The sequence below is a fragment of the Doryrhamphus excisus genome, chromosome 21, assembly GCF_030265055.1.
Source record: "Doryrhamphus excisus isolate RoL2022-K1 chromosome 21, RoL_Dexc_1.0, whole genome shotgun sequence".
NCBI classification, from domain to species: Eukaryota; Metazoa; Chordata; class Actinopteri; order Syngnathiformes; family Syngnathidae; genus Doryrhamphus; species Doryrhamphus excisus.
The window spans coordinates 10,889,446-10,909,744 of NC_080486.1; the positions used below are offsets into that span (position 1 = coordinate 10,889,446).

The following is a 20,299-nucleotide window of genomic DNA, read 5'->3' on the forward strand; positions in this document are numbered from 1 at the left end:
TTGTTGTTGGTTAAGGTGAACCTGTTTGACACCAATACCCTTCAGTATTTTCATTTAAATACACAATAAATTAACTCATTTATAATTATTTATTAATACATATATTGTTTATATATTTAATAAAAAATGTGTGGCTATTATAGTAATTTTCTTGATTATTATTATTATTATTATTATTATTATTATTATTATTATTATTATTATTATTATCAGGCCCTTAATGTACAGGCCCCTTACAAATAAAATGTACTTATAAATAAAATTTGAATTATTCTCATGTTGTCAATTCAAACCTGAATTTCACAGTATAATATTCAATTTTTCATAAATAAAATTACAACCCCCCCCCGCCCCTCCTCAACCTAACCCCAGAAAGAGTAGGGAATGGAACCCTGGCATGATGTGAAACCCGAGAGCAGACAGAGCAGATCAAATGTGGAACAGCTGGCCAGGACTTTCAAGCAAATATCTCCACATGTGGAAGGGCTTTTTTCATGTGCCCCCCCCCCAAAAAAAAAAAATCACCACAAAAAAAAACAAAAATAAAAACACATGATGTCTATTTAGGCGGTTTTTAATTGGGGGTGTTGACTGTTTTTTTTTTTTTGGATAGACTTAAAACCTCCTATAAATCATTTTTAATTCTCTGATGTGGCCTCACATCATTTTTGGTACGATATCATCATCATCATGTTGATATTATAAACATAATTATTATACCTGGATGCATGAGGTTAAAGGTTAAAGGTCAAGCCACGTGCTTACAGTTGTTGTTGTTGTTTTTATTTTAAATAAATTATGTGTCTTCTTGTTAACGGTTTCAACAAGTCAGAAACAGGAGACACACACACACACACAAACACACACACAGTGAAATATGATCACACGTGTCCCCCCCCACACACACACACACGCGTTTCTCTTAAGTGTGCGTCCACTAAAAAGTTTAGTATTAAAGTTATATATGCCGTAAAGCGTGCTTATACTGTATTAATTATGTTAAAAGTTTTTTTTTGCTCCGAGTAAACTTTTCCACGAAACGGCATGACGGAGGACTTCACGCTGTTCTAAAAAGTGTGTAAATGTGCATGGAAAAGGCGTGACTTACTTTTTTTCTTCTTCACGGACACGGCGTCTTTAAAGCAGTTGCGTCTTTTTCGGAGATGTCCCGGACGACTTTTTCCTCCTCTTTCGCTTTCTCCACGCTGCAACTCCCAAAACGGCGCGGTCAGAGTTCGTCCTCCTCTTGCGGGTCTCCTTCTTCTTCTTCTTCTTCTTCTTCTTCTAGTACTTGGGACTTGGGTGCTTTCAAAGGCCGTCGGACAAACAAGCATCAAGTCTGCCCCACAAGTGAAGACGAGCGTGTACTGCAAAAAAAAAAAAAAGAAAGAAAACACCATGCACGTCACTCTGTTGTGGCGTTTTAGTGCGCGTTTTTTTTTCTCCCCCCGCAAGGAGAAGAGAGGGTGAAGTGTGGGACTCCAGCTGCTCCTTCTCCCGCTTGACTCCTCCCTCCTCAACTCCATGCAGCCCTCCTTCTTAAAAAAAAAAAAAAAAACTGTACCCCTTTTTTTATTTTTCTTGCTTTCTGCTTCCTATCACTTGACTAAACTTTTTTTTATGGTTACATTATGTACTTATGTAAATATTTAAAGATACATACAATAAGTATTAATATACTCAATAATCCAAAGTATAAAACAAAAAACAATTTTTTATCCTTATGTAAATATTTAAACATACATACAATAAGTATTAATATACTCAATAATCCAAAGTATAAAACAAATAAACAATTTTTTTTGCATTTTAAGAGTGCAGGTGTACCTAAAATTATGGCATAATTAAAATTAAAATAGCTCAATTTATGTAGAATATTAAAAAAAATGCACAAATAATTTGTGCAAAAGTTATGGGACCCTTAACACACACCTTTACCGCAGCTTTATATACATAAACGCCTAATCAATATACATAATCAATAAACAGGGAAATGATGTGATAAGAGGGCTCTTTAGGGGGCCGCCCCTGATCAATGAAGAGGAAAGCACTTCATCGTTTAAGTGAGATTTGAACATGTGTGTGTGTGTGTGGGCGTCCATTCAAAATCGGAATTCCTAACAATTCCGGAAATATGATGGGAATATTGAGTGACTTAATCAATCAAAAGCTTCTGTCATCAATAAACCTGCTCATCAATCAGTCTGAAATTGCTTCATTAGGGTTTTGTATTTGTGTGTGTGTGTGTGTTTTGGGGGGGGGGGGGGGGGGGGGGGGGCAAGGTGTCATGTAAGCGCCGACTCCGCTGCCAGCGCTCATCTGGACCGGACTCGGATCACACCAAAAGTCCTTGTTAGGAGTCTCTCAAAGAGATTCCGGGGAGTGCGGTGGTGCATGGGGCCCGGGGATGGTCTGTGTGTGTGTGTGTGTTGGAAAGGGGGGTTTTGAGAGGGGGGGCGGCTCCCTAAAGTATTCCATCAAAGAGGGCCAGGATCCCTGGGATTGAGATTGTGCCTGCAGGCAAGTAACCGACGCTCTCCCAAGAACATATTCCAAAGTCGGACTCGCCGAGCCAAAGCACACATCAAAAGCACCTCTGGAGCCAAAGCGATTCTGGAGGAGAAAGAAAGAGGGAGAGAGAGAGGGGGGTACTGTCATGCCACCCCCCCCCTTTTTTTTTTTTTGAACCCCTCATCTCACCCCAATTAAGAAGCAACCACATAACTCTTGGGTTCGAACCCTGGTATTTTAACACACTCACCGGTTAGTGGAGCTTCACAGTCGGATGACCAAACGCCTGAAAAAAAACAAACACAATTCAAAACACAACCAACTTAAGTGGAAGCTAGCATTGTGTAGTCAAAAGTAACGATTTGTGAGGTCAAAGGTGACTGATGTTGATTCAGGAGTAGTGGTTGCAATTTGCAGTTAAAAAGGAGATAAAGGATTTTTTTGGCTTGTTTTGAGTCCCTTAGAAATAATAAAAGCAAAAAAAGAAAAAAGAAAAAACTGTATCCACTTGGGCAATTTAAGCAATTTCCCATATGATAACCAACTTAAGTGGAAGCTAGCATTGTGTAGTCAAAAGTAACGGTTTGTGAGGTCAGAGGTGACTGATGTTGATTCAGAAGTAGTGGTTGCAATTCGCAGTTAAAAAGGAGATAAATAAAGGATTTTTTTTGGCTTGTTTTGAGTCCCTTAGAAATAATAAAAGCAAAAAAAGAAAAAAACTGTATCCATTTAAGCAATTTCCCGTATGATAACCAACTTAAGTGGAAGCTAGCATTGTGTAGTCAAAAGTAACGGTTTGTGAGGTCAGAGGTGACTGATGTAGATTCAGGAGTAGTGGTTGCAATTCGCAGTTAAAAAGAAGATAAATTAAGGATTTTTTTTACTTGTTTTGAGTCCCTTAGAAATAATAAAAGCAAAAAAAAGAAAAAAACTGTATCCATTTAAGCAATTTCCCGTATGATAACCAACTTAAGTGGAAGCTAGCATTGTGTAGTCAAAAGTAACGATTTGTGAGGTCAAAGGTGACTGATGTTGATTCAGGAGTAGTGGTTGCAATTCGCAGTTAAAAAGGAGATAAATAAAGGATTTTTTTGGCTTGTTTTGAGTCCCTTAGAAATAATAAAAGCAAAAAAAAAGAAAAAAACTGTATCCATTTAAGCAATTTCCCGTATGATAACCAACTTAAGTAGAAGCTAGCATTGTGTAGTCAAAAGTAACGATTTGTGAGGTCAAAGGTGACTGATGTTGATTCAGGAGTAGTGGTTGCAATTCACAGTTAAAAAGGAGATGAATAAAGGATTTTTTTTGGCTTGTTTTGAGTCCCTTAGAAATAATAAAAGCAAAAAAAAAAAAGAAAAAAACTGTATCCACTTGGGCAATTTAAGCAATTTCCCGTATGATAACATCCCGTGGGGGTTTCATGTGGACTCCAAATGACGACATAATAAACCCCCCCCCCCCTGCCTCTTATCAGGGTGGATTAAAAGGGAATAATGAAACAAGAGCGGGTTTTGGAGCCTTGTGTGGTATGAATATGATTATCTAATGGACGCCAACGGAAAAGGCATGTTAATTCCGACGTAGCGCCAGACCTTTCCCAGACTATCAGCTGCCCCCCCCGGCTCCAAGCGAACATAGCGGCGGCGTCCTCCCTCTCTCTCTCTCTCTCTCGCCTTCAAGTTGGTGCTTTCTCGCCACAGAAGTCATTACGGCCGCCGTCTATCGCCACAGCCAAAGCACGGGAGAGCGATAAATCCTCCCTGGGCTCCTCCGATTGAAGCGTGTTGCTCTGGTAAATTCCAGACAAAAGCACTCAAGGCAGTTATCAATAATATGACTTTTTTTTTTTTGTCTTGTCTAACAGCGGCCTGCAGAATGTGGGTCACTTTCATGCAAAACTCAAATGAAACTTTGTCAAATCATATTTCATGGTGTCTACGGCCTTGCTGGTGGAAAACTGGGGCAAAAACTTACAATAACTTCCGATTGTGTGGTTTTTTTTTACAGATATCACAAAAACATCAACAGAAATATTCATCTGACACGTCAAATATGCCTTTAAAGTTCCAAAATTGGCAGAAAATTGTGACCGGAAAAGAAAGAAAAAGCACTTTTCATGCTAATATGAACAGCCTTGCCGATAATGATCCATAATCAACAAAAAATACGCCTTAAAAGTTCCAAAATTGGGACTAAATGAGCGCCAAAAAGGACTATGCGTATACATGAGCATATGCGCCTAAATATCATTCAAAAATCAACAATCTGACACTTCAAAATGCGTCTTCAAAGTTCCAAAATTGTGCCGATTACGTTCATCCGTGCTGAGATATCCTCTAAAATCAACAAAAATCATAATATAACATGGAGAAATTAGCCTTGAAAGTTCCTAAATTGGTACAGAATTGGATTTATGTTCACGCTTGCTGGGATATCATTCATAAATCTTCATTTGACAGGTAAAAAATATGCCTTCAAAGTTCCAAAATTGTGACGATTACATTCATCCGTGCTGAGATATCCTCTAAAATCAACAAAAATCGTAATATAACATGTAGAAATTAGCCTTCAAAGTTCCAAAATTGGTACAGAATTGGATTTATAATCACGCTTGCTGAGATAGCATTCATAAATCTTCATTTCAAATTTAAAAAATATACCTTCAAAGTTCCAAAATTGGCACAAAATAGTGACTGGAGCAGAGAAATGTGTATATATGATAATATATTATTGAAAATCGACATAAACCTTGCTCAAAACGGACGATAAACATATTCAAAATGTCTTATGATTCTTGCTTTTTAGGCTGCACAGTGGTCGAGTGGTTAGCACACAGGCCTCACAGCAAGGAGACCCGAGTTCAATCCCACCCTCGGCCATCTCTGTGTGGAGTTTGCACTCCGGTTTCCTCCCACATTCCAAAAACATGCTAGGTTAATTAGCGACTCCAAATTGTCCATAGGTATGAATGTGAGTGTGAATGGTTGTTTGTCTATATGTGCCCTGTGATTGGCTGGCCACCAGTCCAGGGTGTGCCCCGCCTCTCGCCCCAAGACAGCTGGGATAGGCTCTTGTGAGGATAAGCGGTAGAAAATGAATGAAACTACTATCTACTAAACTACTAATCATTGATTAGTGACAGAAACCAGTTGCATTAACGCTAACAATGCTAACAATGCTAATGCTAATTGAGGCGTTTACACTGAAAAGAAATTCCATCAAATTCGTCAACCCGGGACTGACCTATGTTTGCCCTCTGGTTGTTTTGGACCTCATTAAAACCCCAGCCTGCAGTGTTTGAAGGTAATAAGACGGTTATACAGTCTAAATAGAGACGTCGGGAGACAGAGAGGCCCAGTGTTTGATGCCAAGACAATCCATCAACACATAAATATTGAAGCCTCCCCTGTCAAGACGGTCTCGATTAGCGGCGCTTGATTAAACACCTCTCCGCTTCACACCCGCTCAGGTCCACGTGGCAGGTCATCAGCGCGCCCATTAGGCCCAATAACGCTCCCTCAACCAAATAGTCGAGTCCGTTCTCATCCAGCTCAGCGCCGAGCGCATCCTGAGAGCGCGCGGGGCCTCCCATAGGACGCCGTTAACAAAAAAGAAAAAAAAAAAAGACAAAAGAAAGGAAGCGATCATCAATATTTCATCAAACTACGTTCTCTTTCTGGTCCAGATCAAAGCGCCCCCACAGTCCTACAGGTAGAGATGGGGTCTTTTGTTTGGGGCTCCTCAGGTAGAACGTTCACACCATTCATCTCACGCATCGTTTCTTCAGAACTTGAGACCGTTTCCACATCTACGGAGTGTTTTGAAGGCGAAGAATAGCCCTTTTTAAGTTTATTTCGGACATTTTATACCACTGATAAAGGGCAGCCATATTGGATTTAAATAGTTTTTGCTCTTCTATTGAATCCCATTCGACTATGTAGGTGTATATAATAAAGCGGCGCAGTGAGTCCATACGTGTACATGTTCCCCCGCGTCCCCGGCGCCAAAAAAACGACCCCGCCCCTCATAGATCTGCGGCTGTCACAGGGCCGAACACGGACAGTGACTAACGACACACACACTCCGCCACACACTTATCAGCCAATGACTGACATCAAATGGAAACGTCTTTCAGTCTCCGGGCCCTGGGAGCCGAGTTGAAATATTAGCTTGGTTGAAGTGGGGGTGAGCGATGGGGGGGGGGGTGGAGATGGCGGCTGATAGTATGTGGCGCCATGCTACGGGCTACGGGCTCGGGCTAAACAATGGCGTTGCTTTTCAATTTCCATGTATGCTTTGTATTACTTTGTATTGTTGAACATTGCCAGTAAAGGTTGTTTTTTGCCCCCCCCCCCCCAAAAAAAAAAACAAGCCCCAGGTGGCGGACCCGCTCCAAGTCCAAGGGGTCACAGACGACTCTGCCTATTAGTCATTGGTTCCACCGCGCTCAGTAGCACCCACTATACCATTGTAGCAAGATGGATGGCGGTGTTCCCAAACTACAGGTGCTGCTCCACTTGGAAGCATTTCCCATTTTTCTCCTCACGCCTCTTTCCCGGTGGTGATTAAACAAGGAGTACAAGCTACAGCGGTGTATCGGTGCGTTACTTTAAAAGGCATACAATCAATCACTGACTAATTGAGGCTCTTCCTGGAGAAGTGAAGCTCACGGTGCAGTTCAAGCAATAACCGCTAGAGGCCGCGCATTTCCCGTTTTCCCTCCATGGAAAGAAAGAGGGCGCTTTTAATGTGCAAGGTACGCCACCTTGTGGTAAATCCGCGTAGTGATTAATGAAAAAGTAGTTCCACATCATCCGCACCATATTCATGAGCACAAATGACTATATTTATCAGCATATTTGGAAAACTAATGACTAATTAAGAAAACCCATTAAATGTGATGTACATGTGTGTGTGTGGGGGGGGGGGGGCGGGGCACAATTGCACACATAACAAACATTATTTTTTGTTTGATAAGTGTTTTGTTAACGGCGTGGGTTGCCAGCTGTGTCCCCAGCTCTCAACCCTGACACCTGACCCACTTGGGTGTCCCACCTGAAGACTCAGCTCCTGCAGGTACGGCTCTCAGGGTCACTGGAGGCCCCTGACCACAATAAGGTGGCAATCCTTCAGATGAGAGGGGGGGGGGGGGGGGACCTGAAATATTAAAAGTAAAATAAAAATATATTAACATTTATTTTGGGTAGGGGGTATCTGTATCGAACCGTTCAATACATGGGGCCATTCAAAATCACATCAAACTAACTGCTAATTTAGCAGAGGTACAAACACGGTCGGCGTGACATGTTCGACGGCCGCATTTTGAAAACGATCCAATTACGGAAATTTAAATTACAGCCGAACATGCTGCCAAAAGCCAGAGAGTAAAGATAACCATTTATTTGTGAGGTTTTCCTTTTCTGTGTTGCTTTTATGTTCCTTTTTTGATATCCGGCCAAACGGCAATGTAGTTTTGAATTGGGTTTGTAACCCCCATTGAAAAGCAAAAACCCATTGATGCCTCAATGTTTACTGAATTATTTTGATACTTAAAGTACATGTGTTTATGATCCTGGTCAAATCATATTCATTTTGATAATGAAGTACAAAATGCAGCATGAATTGTTTAATGACGTCACTAACAAAGGGCATGGTGCTTTTTTTTGGGTGTGTACTGTACTTTTAAGGTGAGAAAGGTTGTTATTTTTGTGAATTTTGTGTATGGTTGCCACCCTAATGTATATGTATGTAATGACAAAGTGTGTTATTATCATTCTAATGCTTTATTTTTGTTATTGTATTTCAAAATGGTACATGTTGACTACAGGAAGTGAACAAAGCAACTAGCATTCAACTAGGATTAAATAAGATTGCTACTCCAATGTATCATATATGCTATATAAATGACTATTTTTGTGGTTGTAGTATGCAATAAGTGCATCATTAAGTGTGTAGGTCAACCATTGTAGTCATGAGACAAAAATATAAACAAAGTTTTGCAAGAGGATGTGACCCTTTTTTTTCTTTTTAACCGTTTCTCCTTTTTTTTGAAGAGCGTCGTGACAGTGACGGGCACTTCCTGGTTCACCAAGGGATGACTAAAATACCATGTGTCTGAAATGTTCATGAGCGTCAAAAAGACACTTACATGCGTGACTGTGGGGGTGTCTCCAGGGATCTCCACGCCGTCCAGCACCGTGTGCGTTGTTGCCGACTTCCTGTCGTGAGAAGCAGAGGTTAGTGTGAGTTCTCTCAGTCTCTCACCTGTAGCCCACAGGTAGGCTGCAGCAGTCGTCTGTGGCTTACCGCACGTGAAGGTTCTTGATGTAGACGTTTGCTCATGGCGTATGCTTTTCTGCACATGACCTGGGCCTGCTGGCAAAAAAAAAACAAAAAAAAAACACACCAGGCCCATGTGAGCCATGTGACATGTGACACATTCTCACCTGTAAGACTTATTATGCACCTGACGGGATGAAAAATAATATTAGTAAAGATCTGTTTTTTTAATGCTGGTTGTGTGTGAAAATATACAAGTCTTCTAATGCGGTTACACATGTAGGAAAAATGACAGTATTTAGAGTATTTACACTCATTTACATTATATACACGGCTAGAACTGAATTCATGCAGGATTGATACCAACCTCTTGCCTTATAAGGAAAGAGCAGGTGTGGTATCAGTGTCAGTCGCGACCGACGGCCGTTTAGGACCGGCTTGGCTTTTCCCGAGTCCCCCTTTGCTCAGTCCGCTACCGCACATCTTTATCATTTTCAGTAGATCCTGCCTGAAGCGCACCCCGACGAAGACGTACAGGAAAGGGTTCAAGCAAGCGTGGGTGTACGCTAGGCTCTTGGCGATTTGACCGGCCACGTCGAAACGCTTGACGACGTCGCACTCGGTGATGGTGGTGTTGGCGGCCTGCGAGGCCTCCATCATTAGTAGGCCGTTGTGCGGAAGCTGAGAGACGACGAATACGAATACCACGATGAAGATGACGCGTAGAGCTTTGTGTTTTTCAAAGTTGCGGGCCTGCAAGAGCGTGCGGATGATGACGGAGTAGCAGAAGATCATGACAAGGAGCGGGAGCAAGAAGCCCATGCAGATCTGCAGGGACAGCACTAAGATCTTTGTTCGGTTGTTTAGGTTGTTCCAGTAGACCAGGACGCAGAACGATGACCCGCTTAGGTCCGTCTTCACTTGGGCGAAAATAAACTCAGGCAGAGCAAAGATGGTGGAGAGCAACCACACAACCAAGCAGGCCAGTTTGCTGTAGAAGAGACGCTTTTTCTTCCAGTTTTGAGCCTTGGTGACCTGCACGATGGCGATGTAGCGGTCCACGCTGATGCACGTGAGCAGGAACATGCTGCTGAAGAAGTTGATCCTGTAGACAGCGGACACCACCTTGCATAAGCCGACGCCAAAGTCCCATCCTTTGGTGGCGTCCATGGCCCAGAAGGGCAGCGTACACAGGAAGAGGAGGTCGGCCACGGCCAGGTTGAGCAGATAGACATCGGTCATGGTTTTGAGGCGGTTGCGCACCGTGGTGTAGATCCAGACCACCATGAGGTTGCCAAGGGAACCCAGCACGAAGATGATCCAGAAGAGGGGCGGTTCGTACCGCCCTCGAAACTGTCGGACCCAGCTCCTGTCACACATTCCGGTGGTCTCGGTGGGACCGGTGTCGTAGTAGTCGCTGTAATCGTCCGCGGGGTCCTACAACACAAATATAAACAATTGGGAGGATGCCCGGTGAGATACGTTGTGGTCTACATTGTACCTGTTTCTCTATTTCTCACTTTTTTCTTACTTCCTGTCGTGCAGACTCCTTGTGGAGATACGGTTAACGCAACATTAAAAGCATCATCACACACACACACACAAAGTTACCCAGAGCGACTGTGTCTTGTTGTGCAGGTGTTGTGTGTCTGGAGAAACCGCACAGCTGCATTCACGACTTCCTGCTGCTATCCAAAGCGTGTGCAGGCGGCTGCCAAAAGATCCACAGGGTGCGTGGGGGGGGGGGGTCTCTTGCTTCCCCGTACGTTGAGATGGGTGTCGGAGATAAAGAGCGTCACGGAAAGACGACAGCTGCGGTTTGCAACTGTGACTATCCACTGTTTGTTGTTTACAGTCTGATGATGCCAAACACTGTAGCTTGAAGTACAATTAGGAGGTGTCACCTGTAATTAGCCTTATGGGGACCATAATTGGATCTTATGCTGTGTATAGCTATTTATAGAACTCTTTTTGGGTGGGGCGTGGGGGTGGTTTTTACATTGTAGATCCCACTCACCACATCTAAATGGGAGCATCTGAAGGATGCATCTGAAGGTGCTTGCATGAAATCATCAGTACACTCGTCACATTTTTGTTTTTTTACATTTGAAGTCACGTTTATTTGCATATTTTTTGTGCATTTATTTAAATTATTGCATTTTAGTGCATTTTTAAAATTATTTTTATGCTTTTATTTAAGTCATTCTGATTTACTTTTTTTTATTTTTTGCACTTTTATTTAAGGTATTTGGATTATTTATTTTATCCTTTTTTGATTCAACATTTTTATTTGTATTTATTTCAATAATTGTTTACAGTCATTTTTATTTGTATTTATTTTTTAAATATTTTTAAGTCATTATTTGTATTTATTTCAAATTATTCAAGTCATTTTTATTATTTCCTTTAACACTTTTATTTCAGCCATTGTTTATATAGGTATTTATTTTAATTTAGTTTTAAAAAATTTACACTTAAGTCATTTGTATTAATTTTTTGGTAATTTTTAAATTGAATTTTTTAATTATTTTTGACAGTCATTTTTATTTTTCCTTTTTAACCATGACTATTTAAGTCATTAAGTCTATTTTTTAAAGTTAAGCCATTCATACCTGTATTTATTTGAATATTTTTAAAACTTTTTTTTCCAGTCATTTATACTTTTTTTGTTTACAAATACTTTTAAAAACGGCCTGTCGTCTTATGAAACATTAACAAACATTGGTACATGTCCAAAGTGCAATTTGGAAGAATTTATTAAGGCACGCATGGGTATGCTGGAGCCTATCCCAGCTTACTTCGAGCGAGAGGCAGCGTACATCCTGGACTGGTCGCCAGCCAATCACAGGGCACATATAGACAAACAACCATTCACACTCACATTCATACCTATGGACAGTTCGTAGCTTCCCAGTATGTAAACAATGGAAATGACGTTAAATGATATTTTTGCTATGACAATAAATAGCCTAAGACTTCTTAAAGGTACAGTACTCACAGTAACAAAGTCATGGGTGACTCCGGTCATATATGTGGAATGAATGAGATCCTCCATGTTGCCTAGAATGAGAACGAAAATACATAAATAAACATGCTTCCTGCTGTAGTTGTACTGCTGTGGTAGTAAAACACTCACCCTGTTGTGGAATGTACAAGATCTGATGTGATGCACGGCTCTTCTTCTTCTGAGTGCGAGTGAAGTGGCCGCATCCTCTTCTCCGCTCTTTTATGGTGTTCCTCAGCCGCCGTTAAGATCACGTGCTTGTATCATTCTATCTCTGTGTCTGCAACATCAACACGCGCCCCCCCCCCACCCTCACACTCACGCTGCATCCTGCCCACCTTCTTCTACAAAGAACATGAGCCGTGCACCCTGCCGACGTCTCACATCACACATCACATCAACCAAAACAATTTCCTCATCATGCTTCTCTCTACACATGATACAGTTTCATTTTTTTTCTTAAAAAAAAAAACCTTTGTGAGCACAGGTGGAGCACTCATCATCATACATGACTGACGCCTGAAACCCAAAACCCTCAGGTGTGATTAAAGAGTAGAGACAGCAGTTTAAAGCGTGACATGGATGGCGTAATTTAATGCCGCCTTCACTGTCACTGCTTGGATGATGGATGATAGAAGGCTGAGATACACCTGCGTCGGCGCTGTCTGTGTCATCAAACTATATGTCACGGATCAAGCTCTCAGTTCGATGTAGAGGTCGGGTTCGACCCCTGTGACCATGTGTTTCATGTGTAACACACACTGATGGACCCCATTAGTCAGACTAATACGTCATAACAACACTTTTTGATAATAATGACAGTGCATGTCTATATCATAATCAGTCTGGTTTGATACGGTCAATAAAGGACAGGACTAGTTTTTTGTACTTTTTTACATTTCACGTAACGTTTATTTGCATATTTTTTGTGCATTTATTTGAGTTATTTGAACTTTTTATGTTATTTTTATGCTTTTATTTAAGTCATTCTGATTTATTTTTATTATTTTACTTTTATTTAAGGCATTTGTATTATTTATATTATCCTTTTTTCTTTGATTCAACATTTGTATTTGTATGAATTTGTTATTTATCATTGTTTACACTGTCATTTTTATTTGTTTTATTTTTTATATTTTTAAGTCATTATTTGTATTTATTTCAAATTATTATTACAGTCATTTTTATTATTTCCTGAAATACTTTTATTTAAGCCATTGTTTATAATTTATATAGGTATTTATTTAAATTTAGTTTACATTTCCTAAGTTGTTTGTATTATTTTTTTGTCATTTTTAAATTGTATTTTTAATTATTTTTGACAGTCATTTTTATTTTTCATTTTTAACCACTATTATTTAAGTCATTTTTTTCATTTCAATTTTTTTAAACTTAAGTAATTCATAATTGTATTTATTTGAATATTTTTTTAACTTTTTATTTAAAATTTTTATTCTTTTTTTTGTTTACAAATGTTTTTTAATATGGCCTGTCATCTTTTGAGACATTGGTAACAAACATTGGTATAAGTCCCTTTTGGAAGAATTTATTAAAGCATTTTGTCAAGGAATTGAGGAATAACATGATAACTATATGCATACAAATAAGTCAAATGAAATATCAAAAAGTACTGCAAAGTACATATGTTCTGTCATTTGTGACTAATCTGCATCCGGACCCACCAGTTGAGAACCACTGCCGGTTTTGATGCCATTTAAGGGCTTAAAGTTGAATAGGTCTGATATAGGACGATGCTATTCATGTGACGTGGTAGTGAGAAAAAAATAAAAAAATAAAAAGTGGGGCATGCCAGGCTTGTAAAGGGAAATAAATCAAATGACAGTCACATTGTCAACCGCAGTGGCACAACACATGGTGCATCAACAGAGCTGATGCAACCCTCTTTCAACACGTGGTGCCAATACTGCTAACAGTACGTACGACACGTGTTGATGATTGACATCGGAGGGCCTAATGCTTGTTTCCCACCGTTTCACAAGTTGGCGCCCACCCCACCACTCCACCCCGCCCCGCCCCTCCGAGGAGATAGTATTGTCTCACTTTGCACCACAATGAGGCCCACGGGGAAGCAGCTGTGTGACTGTCACCATCTACGTGAGGAGGGGTTCCTTTCTTTCGTGCTGTCTGCTCACATCTGCTTGTTTTTCCAGCAACGTATCACGATGACTAAACTCAAGTGCGTGCGGGCAAAACCACCAGGTTAAGAGCTTGATTGACAGGTGACCACACACACAACCCCCTCAGGGGACACAAGCAGTGAGGTATTCAGTGTTTACTATCATGGTTGGTGTGGTTTAACATTGTAAAGCCACTTGTAGATCAGTCTAAAGTTGACCATAGGGGTGTTATTTCATGTCTACAGGGCTCTAATAATATGAAAATCTGTATTTAGAAGGTAGTAAAGAGATTTTCGATGCTCTAGTTATGAAAATATTCCATTTATGAAAAGATATTTGGTGCTAATCCCCCCAAAAATGCAAATTGGATTAATAAATACATAATTTGCATGCACAAAAATGGCCAAATGAACTAAAATACAAATATGTAATTCATAAAATGAACTAAAAAAACATATATGGTATGTAGTATTGTTACATTAGACACCCCCAAGAAGTCCCACAAGAACTCTGTGTCTACTATTTTGGGTAATATGAGTCTAAAGGTGACCATAGGGGTGTTATGTCATGTCTAGAGGGCTCTAATAATGTGAAAATCTGTATTTAGAAGGTTGTAAAGAGGTTTTCTATGATCTAGTTATGAAAATATTCCATTTATGAAGATATTTTTCCGCATAAATACATTATTAGCATACACAAAAATGGCCAAATGAACTAAAATACAAATATGTCATTCATAAAACAAACTAAAAAACATTTATGGTATGTAGTATTGTTACATTAGACACCCCCAAGAAGTCCCACAAGAACTGTGTGTCTACTATATTGGGTAATATGAGTCTAAAGGTGACCATAGGGGTGTTATTTCACGTCTCGAGGTCTCTAATAATGTAAAAATCTGTATTTAGACGGTTGTAAAGCAGTTTTCTATGATCTAGTTATGAACATATTGCATTTATAATAATATGAAATCCTAATTTGTGGAAATTGACTTACCACAGATGAGTCTGGAACCAATTACACACGACAAAGAGAAATTACTGTCCACAGGAATGAAATACAAGCAGTCACAAAAGCAGAAAAAATAGAGCAAAGAGGCAAAATGTGATTATTAGCGGACACCACCACCACAAATGGATTGCAGTCCTGTTGGAAATTATGGTCTGCCAGATATCCCGTTACAGTATGGCGCCCCCTGTTGAGTCAGACAGTTGACCTACTGGAGTTTCCGCTTTTATTTGTAAAGAACATTGACATTCATACCTACTGATAGGATAGTTAATGGCTTCCAAGTATATAAGAAGCACTGCACTAGCCAAAACAGACCTTTTCCCACTGTAAACAATGGGAATGACATTAACATGGATAACATGGATAACATGGATAAACGACTGCTCACCAAAGTGCTGCTTTTATTGTGCTTCCGTCAGCATCAGTGGGGGTGGAAAGTTTGTCTTTTCCACCCCCAGTGGTACATTCTGGTTCTGTCTCTCTACCTGAACATCCGTTGATGAAGAAGTCATTCGTTGGGTTCATATCTGATGGAGATAAAAGTGCAATTAGTCAAAAGATACTGATGTGTTTTTCCTGAATCGGGTACCAAATGTGTTAAATGGTGACGACTCACCTCTGTAATCGTTTTCTGATTTCCTTAATTTGCTCATTCTTCTTTGTTAGGATCTCCTTCATGTTGCGATACGCCGCCGTTTGCTGGAACTTCTTGTCCAGCTCCTGGACGTCGACAGATAATAAAAAGAACCATTAAAGACATCATGCTGTGGTATATAATGGGACGTATGGAGGCAGTGGACCTTCTCCGCCAAGGCCAGCTGCTCCTGCACTCGCAGGAGCTCGTGTTTGGCGGAGACCAGGTTCTCCTGCAGATCTTTCTGAGACGCGGCGCTGACAGTCAGCGAGCGCTCGTAGTCCTCCTTGAGGGCCGCCACGGTGTTTTCCAAACAGCTGATTTCCTTGGATTGAGCCGTCAGCTTGGAGGTAGAAGAAATGGGACAATGACGGCTTGGAAAGGAGGCTCCAAAAAAAAAGGTCGGATGTTGAACCGTACCTGCTGGTTGCCTTGAACTTTCTGGAGGTCTTTAAGCGCTCTCTCCGCCTTTGTCTTATCATCCAGCACACTCATTGCCTGGTGAAATAAGAGGACAGGTGAAGACCAGCAAGGTGATACATGAAAGCGTGTTTTCATACCTGGGACTCTAAAGTGCGAAGTTTGGCTTTCAGTTTATCGTTTTCCTCCTGAAGTCTTGCGATTTCCTGACATGCATGAACATAAATGATATTTGTATGAATGGGGAAGATGGCGCTCAAGTGATGTTCTCCATTCGCCGCAACGCCATACCTTGTTTAGAAGCTCAGACACGCCGCCTTCATTCAACGGCGCCAACTTGGTTTTGATGCTCTCCTGGTTCAACTGGACAGAATAGAAATCAACACACTCAGCTACTCGTAAAATGGCGTACAGTGGAACCTCAGTTAACGTTGAAAGTTTTATGCCATAATTTTGTTAAAAAGGCATCTGGCCCCTGTTACGTGAAGGAGGTTGGGTAACAAAAATGGTTATTTTTAGGCATGTTCGATATTGTCCGACTCTCAATTTGACAGTTATTTCCTGTCCTTAAAGGGGAAGTGCACTTTTTTTTTTTTTTTTGCCCATCATTCATAATTTTCATCCTTTTGTGAAACATGAACACATATTTCTCTGTCCCCTTTCTTTGCATTATAACACGCAAAAACTGTTAATATGAGCTAGCTAACAACGGCCATCATGGAAAAACAAACATTTATTAATTCATTAATTTTCTACCGTTCGTCCTCACGAGGGTTGCGGGGGTGCTGGAGCCTATCCCAGCTGTCTTCAGGCGAGAGGCGGCGTATACACCCTGGACTGGTGGCCAGCCAATCACAGGGCACATATAGACAAACAACCATTCACACTCACATTCATACCTATGGACAATTTGGAGTCGCTAATTAACCTAGCATGTTTTTTTTTTGGAATGTGGGAGGGAGCCTATCCCAGCCGTCTTCGGGTGAGAGGCGGGGTATACACCCAGGACTGGTGGCCAGCCAATCACAGGGCACATATAGACAAACAACCACTCACATTCTTACCTGTGGACAATTTGGAGTCACTAATTAACCTAGCATGTTTTTTTTTTTTGGAATGTGGGAGGAAACCAGAATACCCGGAGAAAAGCCACGCATGCACGTGCAAACTCCACACAGAGATGGCTGAGGGTGGACTCCTAGCTGTGTGGCCTGCACGCAAACCACGTAACCACCGTGCAGCCGGAAAACTAACATGAGAAACTTTATTTATCTGGTGGACTAACGCAACGCCGAAGAATGGGTACGCTCTCAATTTCGCTAAGTGTCGACAATGCCGTCAGCATTTTGTACTCGAACACTGTCTTGTGCTGGAAGACACAGCCATCCCAAGGAGAGCGGACATTTTAAGTGTTGTTGCTGTATCTATGCTGCTAGCATAATTATGTGTATCAATGTGCCCATGGAAAGAAGTTTCAGGGGTGCTAATTCATCAGCAAAATGAGTTAAAGACTCCAGTGATGATTTTTTTCCAAATACCCATAAAATACACTTTATGGCTCACCGAATCTGTGGCTTTAAAGTCAGTCTTCTCAAATTCCGCCACCTGCTCTAACAGCTCCCTGCGCATGAAGAGAACATCATCAGTGAAATGCATTCATTGAATATCCGCTATTATTGGAGCTCACTCGTTTATAAATGAATAACAATAACCATTTCAACCATATATTTATGCAGAGCTGCCGCCGATGATTTCTTTCACACCCTTGTTTGTACCAAAACCTGCGGTCAGCAAACCGCAGATGTGGTTTCACAAGCAGCAAAACGCACGTAGAGTGGTAAGCATGGGGCGTATGTGCGTCATTTTAGACGCTTATCAGTCACGTAGGTAGTTCATATACTTATCACATGCATATGAAGAAGGTTTACTGCAAAGGTTAGAGATGTGAAAAGAAAAAAAAGTTTTTTTTTATTTAAAATAAATTTAAAAACATTTTTTTTAATTTAAAAAAAACAAAACATTTTTTTTTTATTAAAAAAAAAATTTTAAAAATGTTTTTTAAATAATAATAAAAAAAGATGTGAAAAGTGAAAAAAAAAAAGTTCACCAAAACAATGTAGTACATAGGGAGTGGCATCAGGGGAATCATCATTTTGGGTGGAAACCACATTTTAGCAAGGAAGTGGCCTCTAATGCATATTGTGCTCGAGTTGACACACATGTGACCTCAGCCTGCTGCAGCTTTTTTTTTTTTTTTTTTTTTGATAAGCAAACCACAGCACGTCTCTCGCATTACACGACGTGCACAAGATAACACACAATAAAGTTCTAATCCCAGGCATTTGTTGCAAAAAACAAAACAAAACAATACAGTACTCACCTGTTCTCCAGCTCCGAAATGTCCGTCTGCAGTCGCAGGTAAAACTTTTCCGCCTGGTAGAAGAGCTGCCTGAGTAGCAGGACGTTGGTGTGCGCGGTGTTGATGAGCTCCATCTCCACCTCGCCGCGTACCACCGCGTGCAGCCCGTCCAGCATGTCCCTCACCTCGTCCACCGTGAAGGTTTCCTCCACCAGCCTGTGGACCCCCGTACAAACACATTACTTTTTCTGCACCCATATCAAGCGACTGGATTCCCCCCTCGAGCACCCACCTGCTGTCTTTGAGTTCCTCGAAGCAGGAGTCCACAGTCTTGAGCCTCAACAGCCGCTTTGAGCGTGCAAATCGCATGTAGTTGATCACCTCGTTCTGATGATGCTCGTGACACCCGAATTCAGCCTATAATATGATCAAATATTCACATTCGAGAGGCTGAAATTTTAGCATAATTAAATTTTTTAATCAAAAAATGATTAATCAAGTACCAAAAGAGTCTGCGATTAACTGGATATTTGATTGATCATCAAATAAGCAGTGTAATCATAATTAGATGGTTAGCAAACTAGATTGGATTCATTTTGCTAAAAATATTATATGTCATAAAATAAAATAATTGTATTATTTTGTCTTATATTGTCATACTAAATAATGCTATATTTTTCACATTATGGAACCTGGACCTGTATTTACTTAGTATCGGATCGATACCAGCATTTGTAGTATCTTTTACCTGTACTTTTTTTTTTTTTACTTTATTAACAAACAGAATGGGATTACAATATAGTGAAGTCCAGAACATAATTACATAGAAACACCCCTCTTGCATATATAAGCAAAGTAGAATAAAAAATACGTATATAATTCACAAAACAAAACAAATAAGAATAGTTTACCTGTACTTACGCTAACAGTGCTAGCATAGCACACGAAAACAGGGAAAGGGTAACTAGCCGGCTAGCAATGTGAAGCCCAGTAAGCAACAGGCCTTCGATAACAACTCAGACACAGTCGAAATACGTTTATATTGACATTTCTACGAAATACTCCGAACTATAAAAGAGCAAATATAACAAATACTCACCATGGCGGCTGAGGCGGTAACGTTAGCGTCACTAATTAAGCTAGGTCGTGACTCGAGCTGACAGGAAAAGACCAATTGGTGTTCGGACTGTAATAAAAAAAAAATACAATATAACACTCCAGTTAGCTGTAGTGTTTGTTGGTCGTCGCGGTAATGTCGTTTGAGCAAGTAATTAAAGTCAAAATAAAGAAAGGTTATACGAGAACGGTTAGAAGATAATCTGTTGGCGCCGCTAGCCTAGCAGTGTAGCTCGTGTTTGCCAGAGAATGTCTTGGTAACGAGCAGGAGCGTCATTGCCTTGGTTACGGTAGTTGCGTTCAGGGAGGCACGTAAAACACAAAACAGAGCATCAAAATCGTCAAATTTTCGTGACTGCGATAAATAAAATGTAAATAATTTCAACAGCAGTTATATTAATTCGTTATTTTAGTTGGGTTGTTTTTTTTACTTCAGTACGACGGATTTCCTGAACATGTTCTAAACACGGCATCGTGTAGTGCGATTCTGTAGCAACCGTCATTGAAGAGACGAAACATTCGCCCGCTATTACCCGGAAGTAGCTGTATAAGAACCGGAAGTGTTAAGTCAAGCATGCTAACGCTAATTTTACTGCATCATATTTTATTATAAATTATATATATTGAGAGATAAACACAATTTAATATATTTAGTTCATTATTATATGTAAATGCGTACATTTTTACCAAAACTACCAGAATTTATAAAAATAACATTGATACGAGGTCACCTGAACTGTAGAACAAAACGGAAGTGATGTAGTTAAAGCCTTTGGACTACAATAAATTGACATTATGTTGTCTAAATTAACACTAACAACAAAATT

At 40.4% G+C, this 20,299-nt stretch overlaps 3 protein-coding genes across 8 annotated transcripts in view; all 3 read right to left on the reverse strand.

Moving 5' to 3' along the window:
• gli3 (GLI family zinc finger 3) overlaps positions 1–8,875 on the reverse strand; it is a 97,580-nt gene extending 88,705 nt beyond the window's left edge. The window contains exons 1-4 of one of the 4 annotated variants that reach the window (XM_058059547.1): positions 8,818–8,875; positions 8,660–8,729; positions 2,762–2,797; positions 1,109–1,367 (exon numbers count right to left, since the gene is read on the reverse strand). The gene's annotated coding sequence lies outside the window, so the exon portion shown is untranslated. Of the gene's footprint in view, positions 1–1,108; positions 1,437–2,761; positions 2,798–7,566; positions 7,638–8,659; positions 8,735–8,817 lie in introns of those variants that run through there. The other 3 variants (XM_058059548.1, XM_058059549.1, XM_058059550.1) reach the window with 3 other exon arrangements.
• LOC131108538 (C-C chemokine receptor type 9-like) lies at positions 8,817–13,802 on the reverse strand. 3 transcript variants are annotated; one of them, XM_058059559.1, is made up of 4 exons: positions 11,927–13,802; positions 11,789–11,850; positions 9,158–10,227; positions 8,817–8,886 (listed from the first exon to the last, which is right to left on the reverse strand). In XM_058059559.1, the coding sequence occupies exons 2-3, from the start codon at positions 11,843–11,845 to the stop codon at positions 9,166–9,168; spliced, it is 1,119 nt and encodes a 372-aa protein (XP_057915542.1). In that variant the 5' UTR covers positions 11,846–11,850; positions 11,927–13,802; the 3' UTR covers positions 8,817–8,886; positions 9,158–9,165. The 3 variants fall into 3 exon arrangements, with proteins under 3 accessions (XP_057915542.1, XP_057915543.1, XP_057915541.1); XM_058059560.1 differs by lacking the exon at positions 8,817–8,886 and adding an exon at positions 8,959–8,977; XM_058059558.1 differs by lacking the exon at positions 8,817–8,886 and having other exon boundaries at positions 8,985–10,227.
• Positions 13,803–13,846: 44 nt separating this feature from the next.
• Positions 13,847–19,920, reverse strand: lztfl1 (leucine zipper transcription factor-like 1). The gene is made up of 10 exons (XM_058059562.1): positions 19,456–19,920; positions 18,649–18,773; positions 18,378–18,572; positions 17,561–17,618; positions 16,289–16,360; positions 16,138–16,203; positions 15,998–16,075; positions 15,744–15,920; positions 15,560–15,663; positions 13,847–15,470 (listed from the first exon to the last, which is right to left on the reverse strand). Exons 1-10 carry the CDS (start codon positions 19,456–19,458, stop codon positions 15,452–15,454), a joined length of 897 nt encoding a protein of 298 aa, XP_057915545.1. The 5' UTR covers positions 19,459–19,920; the 3' UTR covers positions 13,847–15,451.
• Positions 19,921–20,299: the final 379 nt, after the last annotated feature.